Source organism: Ictidomys tridecemlineatus, chromosome X (genome assembly GCF_052094955.1).
Source record: "Ictidomys tridecemlineatus isolate mIctTri1 chromosome X, mIctTri1.hap1, whole genome shotgun sequence".
NCBI lineage: Eukaryota > Metazoa > Chordata > Mammalia > Rodentia > Sciuridae > Ictidomys > Ictidomys tridecemlineatus.
Genome location: NC_135493.1, coordinates 116,004,138 through 116,025,058, shown reverse-complemented (window position 1 = coordinate 116,025,058; position 20,921 = coordinate 116,004,138). Strand labels below are relative to the sequence as shown.

General features: G+C 37.1%; 1 protein-coding gene across 2 annotated transcripts in view; it reads left to right on the top strand.

The window, feature by feature from the left end:
* Window positions 1–18,525, top strand: part of Ca5b (carbonic anhydrase 5B) — a 45,741-nt gene extending 27,216 nt beyond the window's left edge. For both annotated transcript variants that reach the window (XM_005315997.5, XM_021722887.3), the window contains exons 4-8: window positions 4,715–4,833; window positions 6,435–6,530; window positions 7,729–7,791; window positions 8,750–8,905; window positions 15,132–18,525. In XM_005315997.5, coding sequence (XP_005316054.1) covers window positions 4,715–4,833; window positions 6,435–6,530; window positions 7,729–7,791; window positions 8,750–8,905; window positions 15,132–15,311 — 614 coding nt within the window. In that variant the 3' untranslated portion in view covers window positions 15,312–18,525. The remainder of the gene's footprint in view (window positions 1–4,714; window positions 4,834–6,434; window positions 6,531–7,728; window positions 7,792–8,749; window positions 8,906–15,131) is intronic.
* The last annotated feature ends 2,396 nt before the right edge of the window (window positions 18,526–20,921 follow it).

The window sequence follows — 20,921 nt, the reverse complement described above, 5'->3', positions numbered from 1 at the left end:
ATAAAAATTTTAAGTTCTCCTGCCTCATTTTTGGTTCTATATTTACTTAAAAATATAATTTTTTTGGTAAATTTACAGAGTTGAGCAAACATCATTACAATCCAATTTTAGAATGTTTTCATCACCCCTAAAGAGTTTTCATGCCCACTTCCTGCACTTACTCATTTTTGTTGTTGTTTGTCTTTTTTTTTTTTTTTTTTTTAGTACCAGGGATTGAACTCAAGGGCATTTAACCACTGAGTCACATCCACAATCCTTTTTATTTTATTTTTTTATTTTGAGACAGAGTCTCACTAGATTGCTTATAGCATCACTAATTTCTGAGGCTGACTTTGAACCTGCAAGCCTCCTGCCTCAGCCTCCGGAGCTGTTGGGATTCCAAGGGTAAATGCCCAGCCTTTTGCTTTTATTTGTATGGGTTCTGTGTGTTCCCTTTCTCTTGATCATGTCTGCTAGCTCCTTGACTTGCACATTGAAATGCAAAAGAAGGGAGTGAATATTATAGAGATTGCTTGCTGGGAGCCAGACTCCATGTTATTTTTTTCCCCATACTTTTTATTGATGCATTATAATTTTACATAACATGCTCCATGTTATATATTTTATTTTATTATTTTTAAAAAATATCAATTTTTTAGTTGTAGTTGGACACAATACCTTTTTATTTATTTTTTTTTTGTTTACATTTTTATGCAGTGCTGAGGATCGGACTCAGGTCCTAAGCGAGCACTCTACCACTGAGCCACAACCCCAGACCCCAGATGTTTTATTTTTGTTACCTAAAATTCTTTATAAGTTTAATTGTTTCTCATCTTAGAGCACAGAAATAACAAAATACCAATGTCAAATACACATTTGCTACGTTGTTTGACTGTTCTCTTCTTTTTCTTTCTTTCTTTCTTTTTTTCTTTTTTTTTTTTTTTTTTTTTTTTTTTTTTTTTGGTACTGGGGATTGAACCCAGAGGTGCTCTACCACATGCCCAGCCTTTTCTTTTTAATTTTGAGACAGGGCCTCTCGATAAATTGCCTAGACTGGCCTCTAACTTGCAATCCTTCTGCCTCAGCCTCCCAGGTTGCTGGTATTACAGGTGTGCACCACCCCACCTGTCTTGTTTTCCTCTCTGATTTACTATCTTCTTTCTTCTCTGTCCTACTCCAGGTGATAATACTTTCCCTCTTCCACTCATCTGCTATACCCAACCCCACCCTTTCCCTTCCCATTTATTGAGGTTACCAGTGATATCTCAGTTACCAGTGACAGCCACTTGACAGTCTATTTCTTTAGTTCCTGGTTTTATTGTGAATCTACTAAGTGCCAGACACTGTACTCAGAATAGAAAGAGGAAGAGGTGATGGACCCTGCCTTTAAGGAGCTTATAAGTGTGATGAGGAGACAGACCGTAGGAGAGATGATGCCATTGCAAAGTGCTAAGTGCTATGGCGGAGGTGTACACATGAGTCTGGGGAGAAAGGTTCTTGATAGAGATGACATCTGGGTGATCTACATGGAGGTAGAAGTGAGAGGTGATGTGATCCTTGTCTTAGGTGTTACTGTGATTTAATGTGTAAGAAGGAGGTGACAGAGAGCAGGGCCAGAGGCAGGCAAGAGCTGATTCATGGTGAATTTTGTAGACCATGCTCATAGAGTGGGAATCTGGGCGCAATTTATCTGGGTGTTCTGGCTCTGAGTTTCTCATAGGGCTGTGACCAATTATCAGTTTTGGTTAGGATCTTATCTCAAGGCTTCTCCGGCAAAGGATCCTCTTGCAAACTTACTCAGGTGCCTGTTAGCTTGGTTCTGTTTCTTTCAGAACCTCCATTCCTGGGTGGCTGATGGCTGAAGGCCACCCTCATTTCCTTACTTTACAGGCTTCTCCATAGGACAAGCAAGCAAATGGGGGAAGGTCAGAGAGGGCAAGCAGAAAAGAAGCCAGTCTTTTTTGAAAGCTCATCCTCAAAAGAGACATCCTCTTACTTTTGCCTGTAGGAAGCAAGTCTGAGGTCCAGGTCACATCCAGGGAAGGAGATTATATAAGGTTGTGAATACCAGGGAATGGGGATCACTGGGCATTGAGTTAGAAGCTGCTGGCACATGTGGCAAATGACACATAGCCAATTCACTGAAACAGGTTTTTTTCCTACAAAGTGTGTGCTCTTAACCACATTCCACAGAAGAATACTACACTGTCTCATCTCTCCCCTAGTAGAATTTATATAGGTATGATACCCAGCACATGGTAGGGACTTAACTTTTCCAGGTAGCAAGTGCCAAAGTCAGATGCTGAACCACTAACTAACCTTTTATCTCCCAGGGATCACAAATGCAGTTGTACCTACAGTCCAGGGAGGGAATGAGAATGAGTGAGACTGGGAATGAGGGAAATGGCAGAGGTGACCATGGTGAACAACTGGTGGCCTACTTAAGGGGGTATCCATTTTCTCTGCCAACCCTGTAGCCCTGAGGGATCATGTTCCCACCATGGCCATGGCATTTAATTCTCATAAATGAAGTTGGAAACCTAGATTGGCCAGCATTAAATGTTGGCAACTAATTTTAAAATTTGTTTAGTAGCTTGTGCACCACCAACACTATGTAGGTGAATCAAAACTCACCAGAAGACCAATTCTGTCCCTCAGCCACCTGTTGGTGACATCTTCTCTTTGCCCTGTTTATCATCTTTGGAGGAGACACACAGTAAGGATCTAGAAGATGTTGTCAGGATTGTTCTAGGGACAGGAGAGGAGAGCTGGCCCTTAACCTGAGACCAGAACTTCAATTTTGTTCAACAGATTGGATTCAGTATTTGCCAAAATCATTCTATTTGGAGTTCGTGTAGAAAAGTAAGATTTTTTTTGAAAGATATTTTATTTTGACTTCATTTAATTTTAGTACTATTCTTCTATTACCTAGTGAATCATGTGGTATTATTCTCTGCATCTCTCCTGCCCCCTAAAAAGAAGTCGTCATTGGTGTCTTCATTCGCCTCTTACAAAACTGATTTTTAGAGGAAATTATGTAAGAATTTTTCAAAGTCAGTAAGGTACATAGCAGACCATTTCATTTCAGTGTTATTTAGGCCTTGGGATTTCTGTACTTAATCATTTGTGTACATAAAATTCAACTGAGGATCATTAAGATGAATAGGATGGATGATTTTAATGATGCTATATTGGTTTGACTGTACAGATATTGCCAGGGTCTGGTCAGAGAGAGGAAATGAGGAACTAATATGCATTAGAAAATTCAAGGGGGAAAAATCAGCATGACTCAAAGTCTAAGGTGACTTTAACAGCTTACTTTTTCTGAATATTTATTTTCTCTATACTGTATTGATTTTACCAGTTCCAGAAAAGTAGTCTTGTTTGGCATATTAATTATTCAACCCCATAAAGGCTGCAGTAAAGTGTATAAATGGTTCACATTGTTCACTCTCTTCAAAGGAAGATGAATGATAATTTTTGTGTTTTTTAATTGACAATAGTTATGTGTATTTATGAGGTACAGTGTGATGCTATTTGTGTGTGTGTGTGTGTGTGTGTGTGTGGGTGTTGCTGGGGATTGAACCCAGAGCCTTGCACATGACATGCTAAGCAAGCTCTCTACCACTGAGCTACATTCCCAGCCTTTTGTTATTTTAAGATAGGGTATAGCTAACTTGCCCAGGCTGATCTCCAACTTGTGATCCTCCTACATCAGCCTCCCATGTACCTAGGATTATAGGCATGTACCACTATAGGCCACATGTGATGTTTTGATATATGTATACATTGTGTGATGTTATATCAAGCTAATTAACATATCCATCACTTCACATACTTACTCCTTTTTTTTTTTTTTAGTTGTAGATGGACATAATACCTTTATTTTATTTATTTATTTTTTTAATGTGGTACTGAGGATTGAACCCTGTACTTCACATGTACTGGGCAAGTGCTCTACCCCCAGCTCCACTTACTCTTTTTTTTTTTTTTTTGTAATGAGAACATTTTAAAATTTACTTTTAGAAATTTTGAAATACACAATACATTATTATTAACTGTGGTAACCACACTGTGAAATAGATCTTGAGAACTTGTTCCTCCTATTTCACTGAAACTGTGTACTCTATGGCCAACATCTCCTGGGCAATCACTTTTTAAAATATTTTTTTAGTTGTAGATGGACACAATACCTTTATTGATTTTTATGGGGTGCTGAGGATTGAACCCAGTGCCTCACACATGCTAGGCAAGCACTCCACCACTGAGCCATAGCCCTGGCCAGCCCCCTAGGCAATCTTTTTTGACTTGTAAATTTCCTATTTCATTTCTGTGAAAGGAAAAGAAATATTAATATCTCCAAAAGTTAAAAAGCAAATTGTTACTGCATAAAAAGAGAGTATCTTTTGTCACTGTATTTGTTTTATCAGATTGGATTGAATAAATATGCTAAGAGAAACTTACATTTTATTGTGCATCACAGAAACTATAGTATATAGAAATAAGTCAAAAATTGGCCTTAACAGTTGCATGTAGCTTTGCTGGTTAAATCTTAATGCCATTTGATCTTGCCCTTATACATGTATTGACTGCATGGAAATCAAGTTATAAATACTTGTATATAATATGGTGTACTCCATTTCAGACAGTTCACAAAGATGGTCCACCTGCAGGTTCAGCCTTTTCCCCACAGTGTAAATAACTATCCCCTGAATTGTTGTATGTTCTATTTCAGTGATTGAAGGAGGACCCCTAGAACACATCTACAGACTGAAGCAGTTCCATTTTCACTGGGGGGCAATTGATGCCTGGGGCTCTGAGCACACGGTAGACAGCAAATGCTACCCAGCAGAGGTATGTTGAGAAGGTCAGGAACTGGGACAACTGTGGAGAAGTGGGGGTAGTTCTAACATTTCTACTTCTAAGAAGTTAGAGGAAAAAATGAGGTTGTTCCTATAAATACTACATAACTCAATCAGGGGCATATTTGATTATTTCTAGCCTAGACATGTAAAAATTACATACATCTGAAATAAAATGGTTGAAATGAACCTTAATATTCTGAAACTGTCTGACATAGTATCACACACCTGTAATCCCAGCTACTTGGTAGGCTGAGGCAGGAGGATTGTGAGTTCAAGGCCAGCCTGGGCAATTTAGCAATACCCTCAGCAATTAATTGAGATCCTATTTAAAAATAAACAATAAAAAGATGAGCCGGGCACACAGGTGCATTCTGTAATTCCAGTGAGTTGGGAGTCTGAGGCAGGGGAATCACAAGTATGAGGTCAGCCTCAGCAATTTAGTGAGACCCTGTCTCAAAATAAAAAATAAAAAGTGTTGGGAATGTAGCTCAGTGGTAAAGAGGCACTGGGTTCAATCTCCAGCACCAAAATAAATAAATAAATAAATAAATAGGACTGAGGATTAGCTCAGTGGTAGAGTGCCTCTGGGTTCAATTTCCTGTACCACAAACCAAAATAAACAAACAAATCCTGAAACTGAATTCTTCCAGAATTCTAAACTAGGTTCAAACTATTGCATAAAGTACTAATCCAGGAAACAATGCACAGCCACAGGTTGAATTAACCCAAATGAGAAATGTGGGGCCTAAATGAAGTCTATCACAATAGAAATAGAAAGAAAAAAATTTATTGAACATTTCTGAAATAAAAGTACTAGGACCTGGATGTTTATGGGATCCTCTTCAGGAGAAAAGATGACAAAGTTAACTCTGACCTTGAGGTGTCTCATTTGGAGGCTGGGTGATAATGCAGTCATATTCATGAATGATAGATGAGGAATGATTTATAAGAAAATATAAAGAGAGCATAAGGAAATTGAATTTCTTCTTACAACTTTCCCCCTAATTCTGTTTGAAATGTTATGTTAAAAATGAAAACATGGGCTGGGGATATAGCTCAGTTGGTAGAGTGCTTGCCTCGCGTGCACAAGGCCCTGAGTGTTCAATCCTCAGTATCGGCCCCCCCCATCCCCACCCCAAAGAAAAAAGAAAACACATTGCAAATGGTTATCCTGCCAAGAAGAAATCTGTCTTCAACTCCTATCTAATTTCCATAGGGAGGATCTCTTTCTGTTAGTATATAAACAGCTTCTCTCCCTTAGATGCAAATAGATTTTAGATATTAGTATTTCATGCAAATCAAGATGGGAATGAACAAATGTTGATTCCTTACTAAAATGGTACTTTGCTATGTGAATCTATTTTTCTCCATTAATAAATCTTTCTCTTCCAAAGTGATATTAATTGTTCTTGCCTAAATTTTCCCTGTTTTCAATATCTCATTTTATACACAATTGTCATATGCTTTTCTCAGTAGCTTTATTTAGGATGAAGAAACATGATTAAATGTGTATGTTGAAAGAGGCTGTCAGTTTATTTGGGAATGATCCTGTAGGGTTATATGTTAAACTCACTTTTAACGATGTTCCAGCTGCACTTGGTACATTGGAATGCAGTCAAGTTTGAAACCTTCGAGGATGCTGCGCTGGAAGAAAATGGTTTGGCTGTGATAGGAGTATTTTTAAAGGTAATAAACACATCAAAAAAAAAACTTATTAACTTTAAATGATGTCTTCTTGTACCCAAGAAATGCAAAGATAGCCGGGCACTGTAGTGCATGCCTGTAATCCCAATAGCTCTGGAGGCTGAGGAAAGAGGATAACAATTTCAAAGCTAGCCTCAGCAACTTAGCGAGGCCTTAAGCAACTTAGGAATACCCTGTTTCTAAATAAAAAATATTAAAAAAGGGCTGGGAATGTGGCTCAGTGGTTAAGTGGCCAGTACTAAAATAATAATAATAATAATAATAATAAAATTTAAAAATAACTGGGCACTGTGGTGCATACCTGTAATCCCAAAAACTCTGGAGGCTGAGGTAAGAGGATCACAAGTTTAAAGCCAGCCTCAGCAAAAAAATTGAGGTGCTAAGCAACTCACCGAGACCCTGTCTCTAAATAAAATACAAAATAAGGCTACGGATGTGGCTCAGTGGTTGACTGCTCCTGAGCTCAATCCCTAGTACCCCCCACTAAAAAATAAAATAAATTAAAAGGGCTTTGGTGCGGATCAGTGGTTAAGCACTTCTGGGTTGAATCTCAGTAACCAAAAATAAAAAAGAGGGCTCACTGGTAGAGCTCTTGCCTAGTATGTGTGAGGTACTGGGTTTGAAACTCAGTAACACATAAAAATAAATAAATAACATCTACAACTCAAAATATTTTAAAAATCAAAAAAATTTAAAAAGTTAGAACATTACAATATAAGTTATTTATTTTAAGAGTATTAGGGTCAATAGTCTGGTAAAATAAACAATGCTTAAAACACAAGGTTATTATGAATATGTTTCAAATGATATAAAAGTGCACAGTACTAGAATCACAAGCCATCTGTGTCAATTGAACCCTTGAAATGTAGTTAGTGCAAGTGCAGAATAATTTCTAATTTTAATTAATTTAAATTTTAATGTAAGATCTGATACTTAATAGGGCCTGGAGGCACCTTTCCCTGCAGGCACCTGGCCTTTCAGCAAACAGCCTACTCATTTGTTTTGTATCTAATTGAATTCAGTGATGTTTATAACATTCTCAATTATCAGCTTAAGTCTAGTTTCAGTCCTGTGGTTTATTTATATGTAATCATCAGGTGGTTAATTTTAATTTCCATTCTGTTACAGTTTCTACAGCGAGATGTCTGTTGTTATTAATATTTTTGTCTTTGTTCTTTAGCTAGGCAAACATCATAAAGAGCTACAGAAGTTGGTGGATACTTTGCCATCAATTAAGCATAAGGTAATATTTTTTTCTAGCTCACTTGAAATATACTTTATTTTCCAATCTCAGAGTGGAGACATTAATAGGCCCTTTGTACCAGGAAGTGTAATTAGGTGACCTGTGTTCAACACTGCCGAGGTAGGGAACTTGGCATTTATGATGCTTGTGTTAAGAGCCCCCGGCCCTGGGTCCCACTGCAGGGCACAGACATGACTGCATTGATGGGCACTGAGCTCTCTAGTCTTGCTGCCATGCTGCTTGGGACTCTGGACTTATGAACATACTACTTTCCCCTCCTTTGTTCTTGATACCAACTCCTTGAGAGTCCTTGTAAAAACACCCAGAGCAGTCTTCTTTTCTATAGTCACATCCACAGGGAAGGAGCAAGAAAAGTCCTTTAGAGACTTGATTTGTCTTGCTGTAAAGAACAATTATCCTTGTCCCTTGTCCAGTCCCCAAGATGAAGTCCTCCACATTCAGCACCCCAAAGATCTGCTCCCTGGAAGTCTGTTTATCATTCCTCTCTTCTCCTCTTTCCCTCCCTCATTTTCCATCTCTCCCCCTTTCCATCCCCTCTCTCTCTTTCCCTCTCTCCTCAGTCCAGGATTCTGGCTCCTCCTGATTTAAACTGCATGAGTCTGTCTTGAATAGGAGAAGTCTCCTTGTTTATGCAGCAGTCACTACCTAAGATCTCCCAATAACAGAGGGGACCACCTGCTATAGGCTCATCAAAATTGAGGGAGACAATGGTTTTGACTGTTCTCCCACTAAGAAATATCAGAAATACACAGTTGATTGTGGAAACAAAGCCTGGACATGATTCTGTGTTAAGCAGAAAGCTGCCCAGGGTGCCTGGAGCTCCCTTGGACCACTGCTGGTCCCCAGACCCCCTGAGAATCATTGCCTCAGTGGTTTTCTAATTCCTGAGTGGTTTTTACTACTGAATAATAGCTGGGTAACTTCTTCTCATGGCCAGGACACCCTTGTGGAATTTGGGTCATTTGACCCTTCCTGCATGATGCCTGTCTGCCCAGATTACTGGACATACTCCGGGTCTCTGACTACCCCGCCCCTCTCTGAGTCTGTCACCTGGATCATTAAGAAGCAGCCAGTAGAGGTTGATCATGATCAGGTATGTGGTTTTCACATTTTCCATCTGTGGAGACCCTAGTCTGCCTGTCTAAAAAAAAAAAAAGGTTGGGTTCAAACTTTGACAGTTTTAATACCGTATCTTAATTTGGATATGATTTAGGAAATGCTTCAGATTAATTTGAAAGAAGAGTTCAAACAAGGAAGAACATAAGCTGCTTGCTTCTGTATTTAACAATTACCTATGTTTTATACATTGTGCATTTTATATAGAGCATGAATCTCTATATAAATTCAAGACCCATTTAAAAGGAAGAATGGAGGCTGGCAATGAGATATATTCAAAGATCTTTAAAATTCTTAAGGGAATTTTGCAATAGAATCGCAAGATAAAAAGAATCTAACAATGACTGTCCAAGAATTTTAATGTAAGTTACTTGTTTTAAACCTGGGATTAATTTTTTCCCTAGAAAATAAGTTTGAGTGGTGGCTACTATGTCAATAAACAGAATCCTGTTTAATTCATAATATAACTAAAGTAAAATAGTATTTGCTCATAATTGCTTTATGGGATTTTAAAAAATTGACTATAAACCATTTTCACAAAAAACAAAGCCTTCTAAACTCTTTTTTTATGAAGTCAGAATTACCAATATTAACATCCATTGAAAATTGGACCCTTCCTCAAGAGTAAACTCTGAATTGGTATCTCTGAAGAACACACAAGCTAAAAAACAACAAACAAACAAAAAAGCCCTAAAATATTAGAAATAGAATCCAAAATAAAAATCTATCAATACATTAGAAGAACTATATACTTTGTCCAAGTCGTGTATATTGTAGTAATGTAGGAAGAATGATTCATTGTGAATGATATTAATATAATTCATTATATCAGTGAATCTAATGTTTAAAAGTCATGTTATTTCCATAGATTCTTTTTTTATTTTTTTGTACTGGGGATTGAACCCAGAGGTACTTTACCACTGAGCTGTATCCCCAGCCCTTTTTATTTTTTTATTTAGAAACAGGGTCTCTCTAAGTTGCTTAGGGCCTCACTTAGTTGCTGAGACTGGCCTTGAATTTGCGGTCCTCCTGTCTTAGCCTCTCCAGTTGCTGGGACTACAGGCATGCTCCACCACACCTGGGTTCTATAGATTCTTAATAGACATTTGTAAATTTTTCTATTCAGTATTTATTTATTCTGCATTACTTCAGATTGAGCCCAGGGATGCTCTACCACTGAGCTATATCCCTGGCCTTTTATACTTATTTTGAAACAGGGTCTGACTAAGTTGCCCAGGCTGGCCTTGAACGTGCAATCCTCCTGCCTGAGCTTCCCAAATAACTGGGATTACAGGCATATGCCACTGTAGTTGGCAGTTTTTTTTTAAATATCTTTTTAGTTGTTGATGGACCTTTATTTTATTTATTTGTATAAAGTGCTGAGAATTGAACCCAGTGCCTCACACATGCTAGACAAGTGTTCTACCACTGAGCCTCAATCCTAGCCCACTCCACCTGACAGTTTTAAATAATTTCTAATAAAATAGAAATGAATAGAGACTTACTTAATATGATAAAAGAGACTGATCTCAGTTTAAAAGTAAATTTGAACAGAGCTAGGGATGTGGTTCAGTGATAGAACATTTACCTAATATAAGTGAGGCCCTGGGTTTCATCTCCAGCACTGAAGGAACAAAAAGAAAACAAAAGAAAGAAAAGTAAATACAGTTGTCACTTGGTATCTGCAGAGGATTAAGACTCCCCACGGATACCAAAATCTACAGATGCTCAAGCCCTTACATGGAATGGCATAATATTTGCATGTGACCTACATACATCATCTTGTATACTTTAATCATCTCTAGATTACTCATACTACAATGTATATCCTATGTACATGGTTGTTATAATGTATTGTTTAGGGAATAATGACAAGAAAAAAGTCTGTACATGATCAGGACAGGTGCAATTTTTCCCCCCAATACTTTTGATCCACAGTTGGAAGAATCCACAAATGTGGAATCCATGAATTCAGAGGACCAACTATAGTATGTTTAATATAGAGAGGATTATTCCAATATTAAATTTTATATTAAATTATATTCTGGAATTAGCAGGGTTTAGTGGTGTGTGTCTGTTGACCTACCTAAGGCTTAGGCAGGGGAATCTCTTGAGCCCAGGAATTTTGGGCCAGCTATGGGAAACAAAGCAAGACCTTGTCTCTTAAAAAAAAAAAAATGTTCTAGAAGTAGCTAATACAATTAGATGAGAAAATTTTAAAAAATAGGAGAAACAATAAAATATGCTACAAAAAACAAGTTAATTTGGTGATTACTGGAGTACAATATTAATTTTTTTTACATTTTTTTAAGTTATAGATGGACACAATACTTTTATTTTATTTTATTTATTTTTTATTATTAGTTGTTCAAAACATTACAAAGCTCTTGACATGTCATATTTCATACATTTGATTCAAGCAGATTATGAACTCCCATTTTTACCCTGTGTGGTACTGAGTATTGAACCCAGTGCCTTATGCATAGTAGGTGAATGCTCTACCACTGAGCCACAACCCCAGCCCCTACCATATTAATTTATATAGATAAAAAACATTTGAAATATGTAAATCACAATCAGTTAAAAGATATAATGGAAGAAAGAACCCTATTTATAATAGAAACATTATAAAATAATGTTTAAATTATTTTAAAATATAAAATACTTTGCAATAAGTTTAAGAAGAGAATTCAATAAGAAAACTTAAAATATTCCTGCAGGACACAAAGAAGATGAGTTAGTAAAATTCACTCTATATTATCGGATAGGAAGATATCGTTAAAAACACCTTTGCTATCTATTCTCCTGAAGTTGTTATTCTTCATGAATTGTTTATTCTCCATAAACTTAACATAGTCTCAATAAATATACCAATAAAAATTTTAGTTGTAGATGGACACAATATCTTTGTATTATTTATTTATTTTTATGTGATGCTGAAGATCAAACCCAGTGCCTCACATGTGCTAGGCAAATGCTCTCTACCACTGAGCCCCAGTCCCAGTCCCTATACCAATAAAATTTTAAATAGGGATGTTACTTCTAAATTCAAGTAAAAACAGATAAGTATAAATAACCAGAGAAAATTCTAAAAGAGAAAATGAGGAATTATTACATTCACAAAATTATAAAGACTCAAAAATTAAATACTATAGTACTGATGCATGAATAAAAAGAACAATTAAGTGAAGTAAGTGTGCTAGGAATCTGCAGAGAAACAGAACCAATGGTGGGGAGGATGAATTAGTATTGGGGTCCTCTAGAAGAACAGAATAGAATGTATATATAAGAGGAGATTTATTAGATTGGCTTACATGATCAGAAGCTGGATGCAGGCTGGAAAACTGAGGAAATCAGTAACTACTCAGTCTAAGAAATTGGAAGTCTCAGAACCAGAAGGAACAATGATGCAGCCTCAATCTGAGGCTGAAGGCCTGGGAGCTCCCTGGAAAGTCATTAGTATAAGTCCATGTTCAAAACTTGAAAAATCTGGAGCCATATTCACAGCAATGGCAGCATCAGAAACTACATCCACTGTAGGAGAATGGAGCTTGCACAAATGTGAGCTTATGAGCATCCCCTTCTACTGCTTTTTGTTCTGTCTGGGACCCCCAGTCTATTGAATGGTGCACCCACATTCAAGGTAGGTCTTCCCCCCTCAGTTCTCTGACCCACATGCCAATCATTTCTGAAAACACCCTCATAGATTCACACAGAGTGTGCTTTAACAATTTCAAGGCATCTCTCAATCCATCAAGTTAACAACCAAGATTAACCATCAGAGAGATGGAGATAGAGATTTATTTATAAGATATTTTCTCATGCGATTATAAAGGCTGAGAGTCCCAGGAAAGCTGGTAGGGTAGCCCAGAGACCTGAGACCTGATAAGCCAATGGTATAGATTCCAGTCCTGGTCTGGAGACTGAGAATCAGGAGCTCCAAAAGGCATAAGATTGATGTCTCAGTTTAAAAAAAAAAAAATAGTCACAGAGCAAATTCAGCCTTATGCCTTTTTGTTCTATTCAGGTCCTCAGTGGATTAAATGATGTCCATCCACATTGGAAAGGCTATCTGCTTCGCTCAGTCCACCAATTCAAATCTTAATTTCTTTAGAAAACACTCCCACAGACATATCCAGAAATAGTGTTTAACTAGCTATCTGGGCATCCCTGGCCCAATCAAGTTGGCACATAAAATTAGACATCACAGGAATAAAACAGTAAGTTCAAAATTATATCCAAATACATATGAGAATTTATTTTAGGATAAAGGTAGCATCTCAGCTCAGTGAGGGGAAATGATACAACATTCAGTAAGTGCTACTAAGGAACAACTGAGGAGTCAAATGACTGGGGAAAAAAAGTTGGATCCAGCATTCAAACTATTAAATGCAAAAAATACCATCATAAAAATCCTAGAATAAGCATAGGAAAATCCTTTCATACCTTCATATGAAAGAAGCTTTATCTAATTATAATACAAAACAAGAAGTCCAAAAGAAAACAGCTAGTAACTGAGACTGCGTATTTTTTTAAAATTCTGTAATATAAAAACCACCATAAATAAATGACAAATAACAGATTTTGGTTGCCCATAAGCCTAGGCTTTGTGGTTTACACATTTTCTGCTACTAATCTTCATATTTATAATTTTCATAACACTAAAAAGTTAAAAAAATAAATAAATCAGAAGGTCAGTAGCCCATGTAAGGAATTTTCAAATAAAATCTCAACACAGGAAATTCAGTTAAAAAACCATTTCCTGTCAACTAATCCTAGTAACCTGGAATCCTACCATTCAGTGTTATTCATTGTTTGGGGGAAATCCTGCAGGTCTTTTATTTATATAAATATATGTAATTTTTGTAACAGAATCATTCTGTGCATACCATTTTACTTGTCTTTTTGCTCAGTGATGTGCAGAACATTTTATAGATAATAACCATTATCTTCTATATAATTTTAATGGGTATATACTAGCCCATTTTATTGATCTCATGTCACTTTTTATTACCTACTTTATGGTACTTGGGTTGTTTCTAATCTTTTTCAATTAGCTGAATAAAAAATTAACATTAACTACTTGTACAGCTTCCTAATTTCCTAAGGCATATGTGTAATTTGCAAGTACAACCACTCTGTTGGTACTTGCTTCTGATCATGTCCTACTTCTTCAGTTTTATTTGGTCTGAAGTCTTTACTTCAACAAACTAAATTCTCTTTTTTCTTTTTCTTTTTGTTGGACCTTGTGCTTGCTCGACAAGTGCTCTACCACTGAGCTACACCCCCAGCCCTCCAAACAAATTTTTACATGCTTACTTACTGTGACCCAGGTTATTCTATGTAGCCACAATGGGCCAGATTGACTGAACAGATTTTCTGGCTAGCTTGAAGTAGTATGCTATAACATGGTTGCTAAGAAAGACAAGGGGCTATTGCCACATCAAAGAACAACATATTGCCTTAATATTTTGGGTTGCTGCTTCTGTATTGAGCTATACTATCCAACATAATAGCTACTAGCCACATATGGCCACTTATATTTAAATATGAATCAACTTAAATAAAAAATTCAGTTTCTCACACTGGTCACCTGGTCACATTTCAAGTGCTCAGTAGCCATATGTGTCTTGTGGTTACCAGGATGGACCATGCAGAGGATATTTTTACCATTAGAAAAAGTTCTATTGGACAGCACCAGTATGAAGCATCTCACAAGACCTCAATGTGTTATTTCTTTGCTCACAATACAAAGTGCAGTGAGCAATCAATTACACAATTTTATGTTAATGATTTGGTAAATTTTTAAAAAACATACTTTTATGCTGTTACTGTATGTATCAGGCCTTTCTTTATTATTTGGCTGACTGTTTTGCTCAATTAAATATTAAGTTCTTGAGAATCAAAGAGATAAAGTAACTCATCTTTGATAAGTGGTTAATATGGGCGACAGGGCCTTTGTCCTCAGTCTTCTGATTCAAAGTGCATGGCTGGTTTCATCACCTTCTCACATAAGGATGGCAAAACATAGTATTTTATTCCTTGTGGAGGGTGAAGGTATCTTACTTAGAAATAACTTCTGCTTCTGAATCCAGTTTGAGACAAAATGTTTTAGAATTAGAAAAATGAAAGTTATTTATTCACGAGACAAAGCTGGATTTCTACTAAATTTATTTGTCCTTTTTCAAAATGTTTTTTTTCAGCTTGAGCAATTTCGGACCTTGCTTTTCACTTCTGAGGGAGAGAAAGAGAAAAGAATGGTGGACAACTTTCGCCCCCTTCAGCCCTTGATGAATCGTACTGTCCGATCATCCTTCCGCCATGATTACGTGCTGAATATACAAAAGAACCCCAAGACAATTGCCAGCCAAATGACTCCCTAAGATGTTCATATCTAGGCAATATTTTGCTTTAATACATATTAGCTTTAGAAAATTGTTAACTAGACTATTTTAAGTACCTTCATTTAATAATATCTTTAAATATATATTTCTTTCTTTTTTTAGCATTTCAAAGTCACTATCCTAGCAAGGCAGGGACAGGGAAACAGAACAATAGAAAAACAACTGATTAGTTAATACGGGGTGACTTTAAGTTACAATTTTTTGTGTGAAAGAATTAAGGCAGAATTACTGCCTGAACAATGCCATGGTTTTAGGTCTACTTTATTTTAAAATGAAAATATTCTTTCATTATGGTTTCTCAGTGAGTGTGTTTGCCTTTATTTTTATTTGTTATTAGTAGTAAATGATGTACTTACTTATTATCATTGTATTAAACAATATCTAGAATCCTTTACATTTCTGAAGACTAGATGTTTTACTTAATTGTTTGATCTCATAGAAAGCACTGCAGAACATTGTAAAGAAAAATGCTTAAAGTGCATATAACTTAGAATTCTTTCATGGAACACTTACAGAAATAATCTTCAAATGCAAATAGTATTATTTTGCAATATTTATACACCATTACATAGATTATGATATTTTCCCAATGATAGAGCTATCTTCTTTTAAAGCTTCCCTTAAAAGTATTCAAACTTAGGGTTGGCAATATAGCTCAGTTAGTAGAGTACTTGCCTTGCATGCATAAGGCCCTGGGTTCAATCCCCACCACTGTAAAAAAAAGTATCTGAACTTAGTCTAGTGATATAGCTCAGCAGTGGAGTGCCTACCTTGCATTTGTGAGTCCCTTATACATTAGCATTACAAAAATCAAATAAAAAACTTTATGAACTTTATTTACTTATTAGTTAAGGTTTTTTGCAAGACATGTGATCAACTTAAATGTCCCAATTTATACAGTTGTTTGGAAGACTTTTGGAAGAGGGCTAAAATATAAAATCTGGATAATTCTCCATAGTCTGAAGAATCCATGCCACTGTTGCTCTTGCTTATAAATATCTTAGAATGTTTCCAGTTGCCACTAAGGTTGTTTTCAGATGCAACGCTGTATCAAAAACTAGAAGTGTTTCATTAGTATGCTCGTCATCTAGTTTGTAAGACAAGGTTGGATGAATATACACTACCATTATTCAACTGTACACTTAAAGATGGTTAAGATGGAACTGGGATTATACCAAAATTAAAAATGTCTGCTTGTCAAAGAAAGCATTCAACAATGTGAAAAGGTAACCGATGGAATTACCATGAGATCCAGCAACCCCACCCCTACGTATATATATCCCAAAGAATTCAAACCAGGATCCCAGAGAAAAAACTGCACTCCCATATTCACAGCAGCATTATTCACAATAACCAAGAGGTGGAAGCAACCTAAATGTCCATCAACAAATGAATCAATAAAGAAAATGAGGTAAATACATAAAATGGGATATTACCTTTAAAAGAAAAAAATCTTGTCACATATGTAATGTGGCTGAACCCTGAAGACATTATGCCAAGTGAAATAAGCTAGTCACAGAAAGATACTGCATGATTCCACTCATATGAAGTATCTAAACTCATCAAAATCATAGAAACAGAAAGTAAAAAAGGTGGTTGCCAAGAGCTATGGCGGGTGGCTGGGGTTGTGGCTCGGTGGTAGAGTGCTCACCTAGCATGTGTGAGGCACTGGGTTCAATCCTCAGCACCACATAAAAATAAATAAATAAAGATATTGTGTTCATCTACAACTAAAAAAGTATTTTTAAAAAAGAGCTATGGGGAGAGAGGTTAGGAATTTATGCATAGTGGATATAGAGTTTCAGTGATACAAGATAAAAGAGTTTTTAGAGATATGTTGAATGTGAATATAAGTAATACTACTGTACTGGACACTTAAAAATGCTCAAGATGATAAATTTTTAAAATGCTTAAGATGGTAAATTTTATATGTATTTAACCAGTTAGAAGTAAAAAAATAAATTCAGTAGGAAAAAATGGATAGAATTGGAATTATATATTCAAGTTGGAAGGGTATCTCTTCTCTAAGCAAAGAGGGGTGGTGAAGGCTTTTGCATGTTGTCTTAGAAAAATGCATAAAATTCTTAAAAAGATAAACATGGAAGGTTGAGGATGTGTCTCAGTGATAGAATGCTTGCCTGGCACATGCCCTGGGTTCAATCCCCAGCACGGCAAGAAGAAGAAAAATAAAGATGAACGTGGTATAAAAAAAAAGTTAGCTTTATGTAGTTCATCTATTTCAAACTATAGTAGTTACCTTTTGTTATGGTTTGGATCTGAAATCCCCCCCCCCATGTTGAAGGCTTGGTCCCTAATTCAGCAGTGTTCAGAGGTGGGGCCTTTGAGAGGTGAAGGCTGTGACCTCATCAATGGATGGATGGAAAGCTTCATGAGCTTGAGGGGAGGAGCTTTGTTATAAGTGAGCTCTCTCTCTGCTCTCTGGCTGCCATGAAGCGAGCAGCTTTGCTCTCCTATGTGTTCCCTGCCATCATGGTCTGCCAGGCCACAGGCCTAAACTCCATGGACCCAGTTGGCCATGGACTAAAACTTCTGAAATTGGGAGCCAGAGTCTATCTTTTCTCCTTGAAGTTGATTTTTTTTTTCAGGTATTTTGTCAGAGTGAAGGAAAACTGCCTTAGACACCTTTCAAAAGGTAAACATAAGCTATGCATCTTCCAGGGTACACAGACTTTCCTCCTAACCTCTTACAAACACTTAGTGCAAAACTCTATTGTGTTAAATCTGCCATTTTGGAGCAGGAATCAAGGTACAGAATGACTGTCTTGCCCTTATGTCTCACAGGTAAAAAGGATTCATTTATAAGATGACTGTGTATTCTGGTTTCCAACTCCTGATTTTCTTATACCTGGTGTTCTGGTGTAATTATAATGGCACCCCCTTTCCCTCTCAACCATACTCTGGTTTACATGATAAATTCTCAGTCACCTTCTGTACAGAAGTTATGGAAATTGCTTTGAGATTATGGTCTCTTCCATCTTATCTTTGTCATATGATTCTCTAAGGGCCATTACAGATCCCCTGGCAAGAAACTATGTCTTTTATGACTTCAAAAGTGATACCTTCCTAAATATAAAGATGGGAAGTGGGCCTAAGATCTGTCAAAGGTCTTGAGAAAGAGTTTTGTATTAAAATTGCTCCTCATCTTCATTAAATAATCTTTTTACAACATTAATGCTTATTTAATGACTTTTCTTTCATATGTTTTGGCATATAAGATGTTTGTAAAATTAGCAAGACACTCTTTAACGTGTAGATCAGCTAGCAACTGGAAAATTCATAAGGGATTTACTAGAGGAGCAGTAATGTGAAGAACCAGCTAATTTTGCACAGTTCACCTCTTTTCTGTGCACAGTCCAGTGCACACTTTGCTGACATCACCACACAGGGCAAGCTGCCAGCCCCTTTCTTCTTTCCCAGGGTACATGGTGTGGAGCAGGTTCAATGTGTGCTGGGCACCCATTTGTCAGGGTTCAGTGAAACAGAACACAGTGGCAGAGAGCAAGTTATATGAAGCAGATGCACTACTTATAGATAGGCATCAAGGGACAAAAGAAGCCTAGGATCATTTATGAGCTGGTCCCCCATGACTTGAGGCTTGAAAAAGCCACCACAGGGTAGATGGAGGCTTGACTACATGGCCCCACTTGCATCACAATGTGAGGGACCCCAAAAAGCAGTCCACCCCAGGTATATAACCCAGGGGCCACAGGACCCACTGGGCAAAGTTTCAAAAGACATTCCATTTCCAGAGGAGAGTGGAACAAAATCTGGCATGTCTAAGACTAGTTCCTCCCTACCTCAAGCTGGTATATTCCCAAGGAAGGGCATGAACAAGGTCTGGGTTGTTTCTCCATATCTCAGGATATTCATTGTGTTCCCAGAATATTCAACACTTATTCTGGAGATCTACAAGTGAGAAAGTTGGAACTGGGTTAGTTTGAAGTCACCTGGACAACTGTCTTGCATGGGGGTTATGGTAAAGTTGGTTCTTCTAAAACCAGGCAGCTGTTCCTCAAAAGTAAAGGAAGATGTCTTTACTTATTGAATTCAAACGATGATAATTATAGTTTGGAAATATAATTGGCTTTTAGAGTTCCTTCTGTAATGAAATTAACTTGAGCAATTCAAGCTTGTTCATGAAAATGAATTCAGTGGTTAACTGTTGAAAATAAATGTCAAACTCCTATAAAAGGAAATTTACATTCACTTATAAATCATAATAAAACAGAACCTACATCTGTATCTTTTTTAATTAGGAATATCTTCCCAGAGGATATTCTTACTTATTGTTCTAAAGTAAAAGTCTGATCTGATTCAATGTTACAGCAACCCATTCTGGAAGCATCGGTGTTCCAGAATGGTGCTTCCAGAATGGCAGAAACTCTCAGCATAAGTCCTATAAGGACCAGAAAATTGATGACTTACATAACTACAATATTCTATGCATCTCAGGGTATTCTCTAGCTTGAGGATATAATGGCCAACCACAGCTTCAAAATGTTTAAGATTTAGTGCAAGAAATATAAAAGAAGACACAAAGTCCAGTACACTGTGATAGGTATTATAAAAGTGAAATATTTTTGCTGGGAGTGTACTCACGGCAAGTACCTAATCTATTCTTGAGGGGCCAGGGTCAGGAAGCTTTCATACTGATGATGGTGATGATAGTGGTGGTGATGATGCTATGACAGCTAAAGTTTTGGGGGATACTGTTGCCAGGCACTGCTCATAAATAGTATATGTTATCCAATGATCACAATAAAAGCTATATAAGATGGGAAATAACATTATTATCTTGATTTCTACAGATGAAAAAGTTGAGGAGTAGACATTAAGGAATTTATTTGAGACCAAAGATGGTCAAAGCTTAAGTTTCCTGGCCCATTCAACTCTAAAGCCTATGTCTCCATGGAGCTTGGTGTTGCATATCCATAATCCCAGTGATTTGGGAGGCTGAGGCAGAGGGAACACAAGTTCTAGGCCAGCTTTGGCCACTTAGTGAGATCCTCAGCAACTTAGCCAGACCTTGTCTCAAAAAAATAAAAATAAAAATAGTAAATAAAATGAAAGGACTGGGGATTATAGTTCAGTGGTAAAATGCCTCAGGGTTCAATCTCCTGTACCAAAACAAAAACAAAAAAACAAAACCCCACAAAGCCTATGTCTCTAATTATTGAGGCACTGAGTTGGAAAGGTCAACCTGGAGGTGAAGGGGGCATTGAGTTGCTCAGATTGTAAAGGGTGACGTTTATGCAGGGCTTGGTCTTCAGCTGAAAGATTCTAAGAAGAGATTGGAGGAAGTGAGGGCAGTTTAGTAAGTGGGTATGTCTGTAATTTTGGGGGGAGAGGGGTACTGGGGACTGAACTCATAGGTACTTACCATTGAGTTACGACCCCAAGACCTTTTTATTTTTTTTAAAGACAGCCTCACTCAGTTGCTGAGGTTGGTCTCAAACTTGTGATCTTTCTGCCTCAGCCTCCCCAGATGCTGGGATTACAGATATGCTCCACCAACTGGGGAAGGTATATCAATAATGTAATTTGGAGAGGAGAAAAACAAAGCTAAGC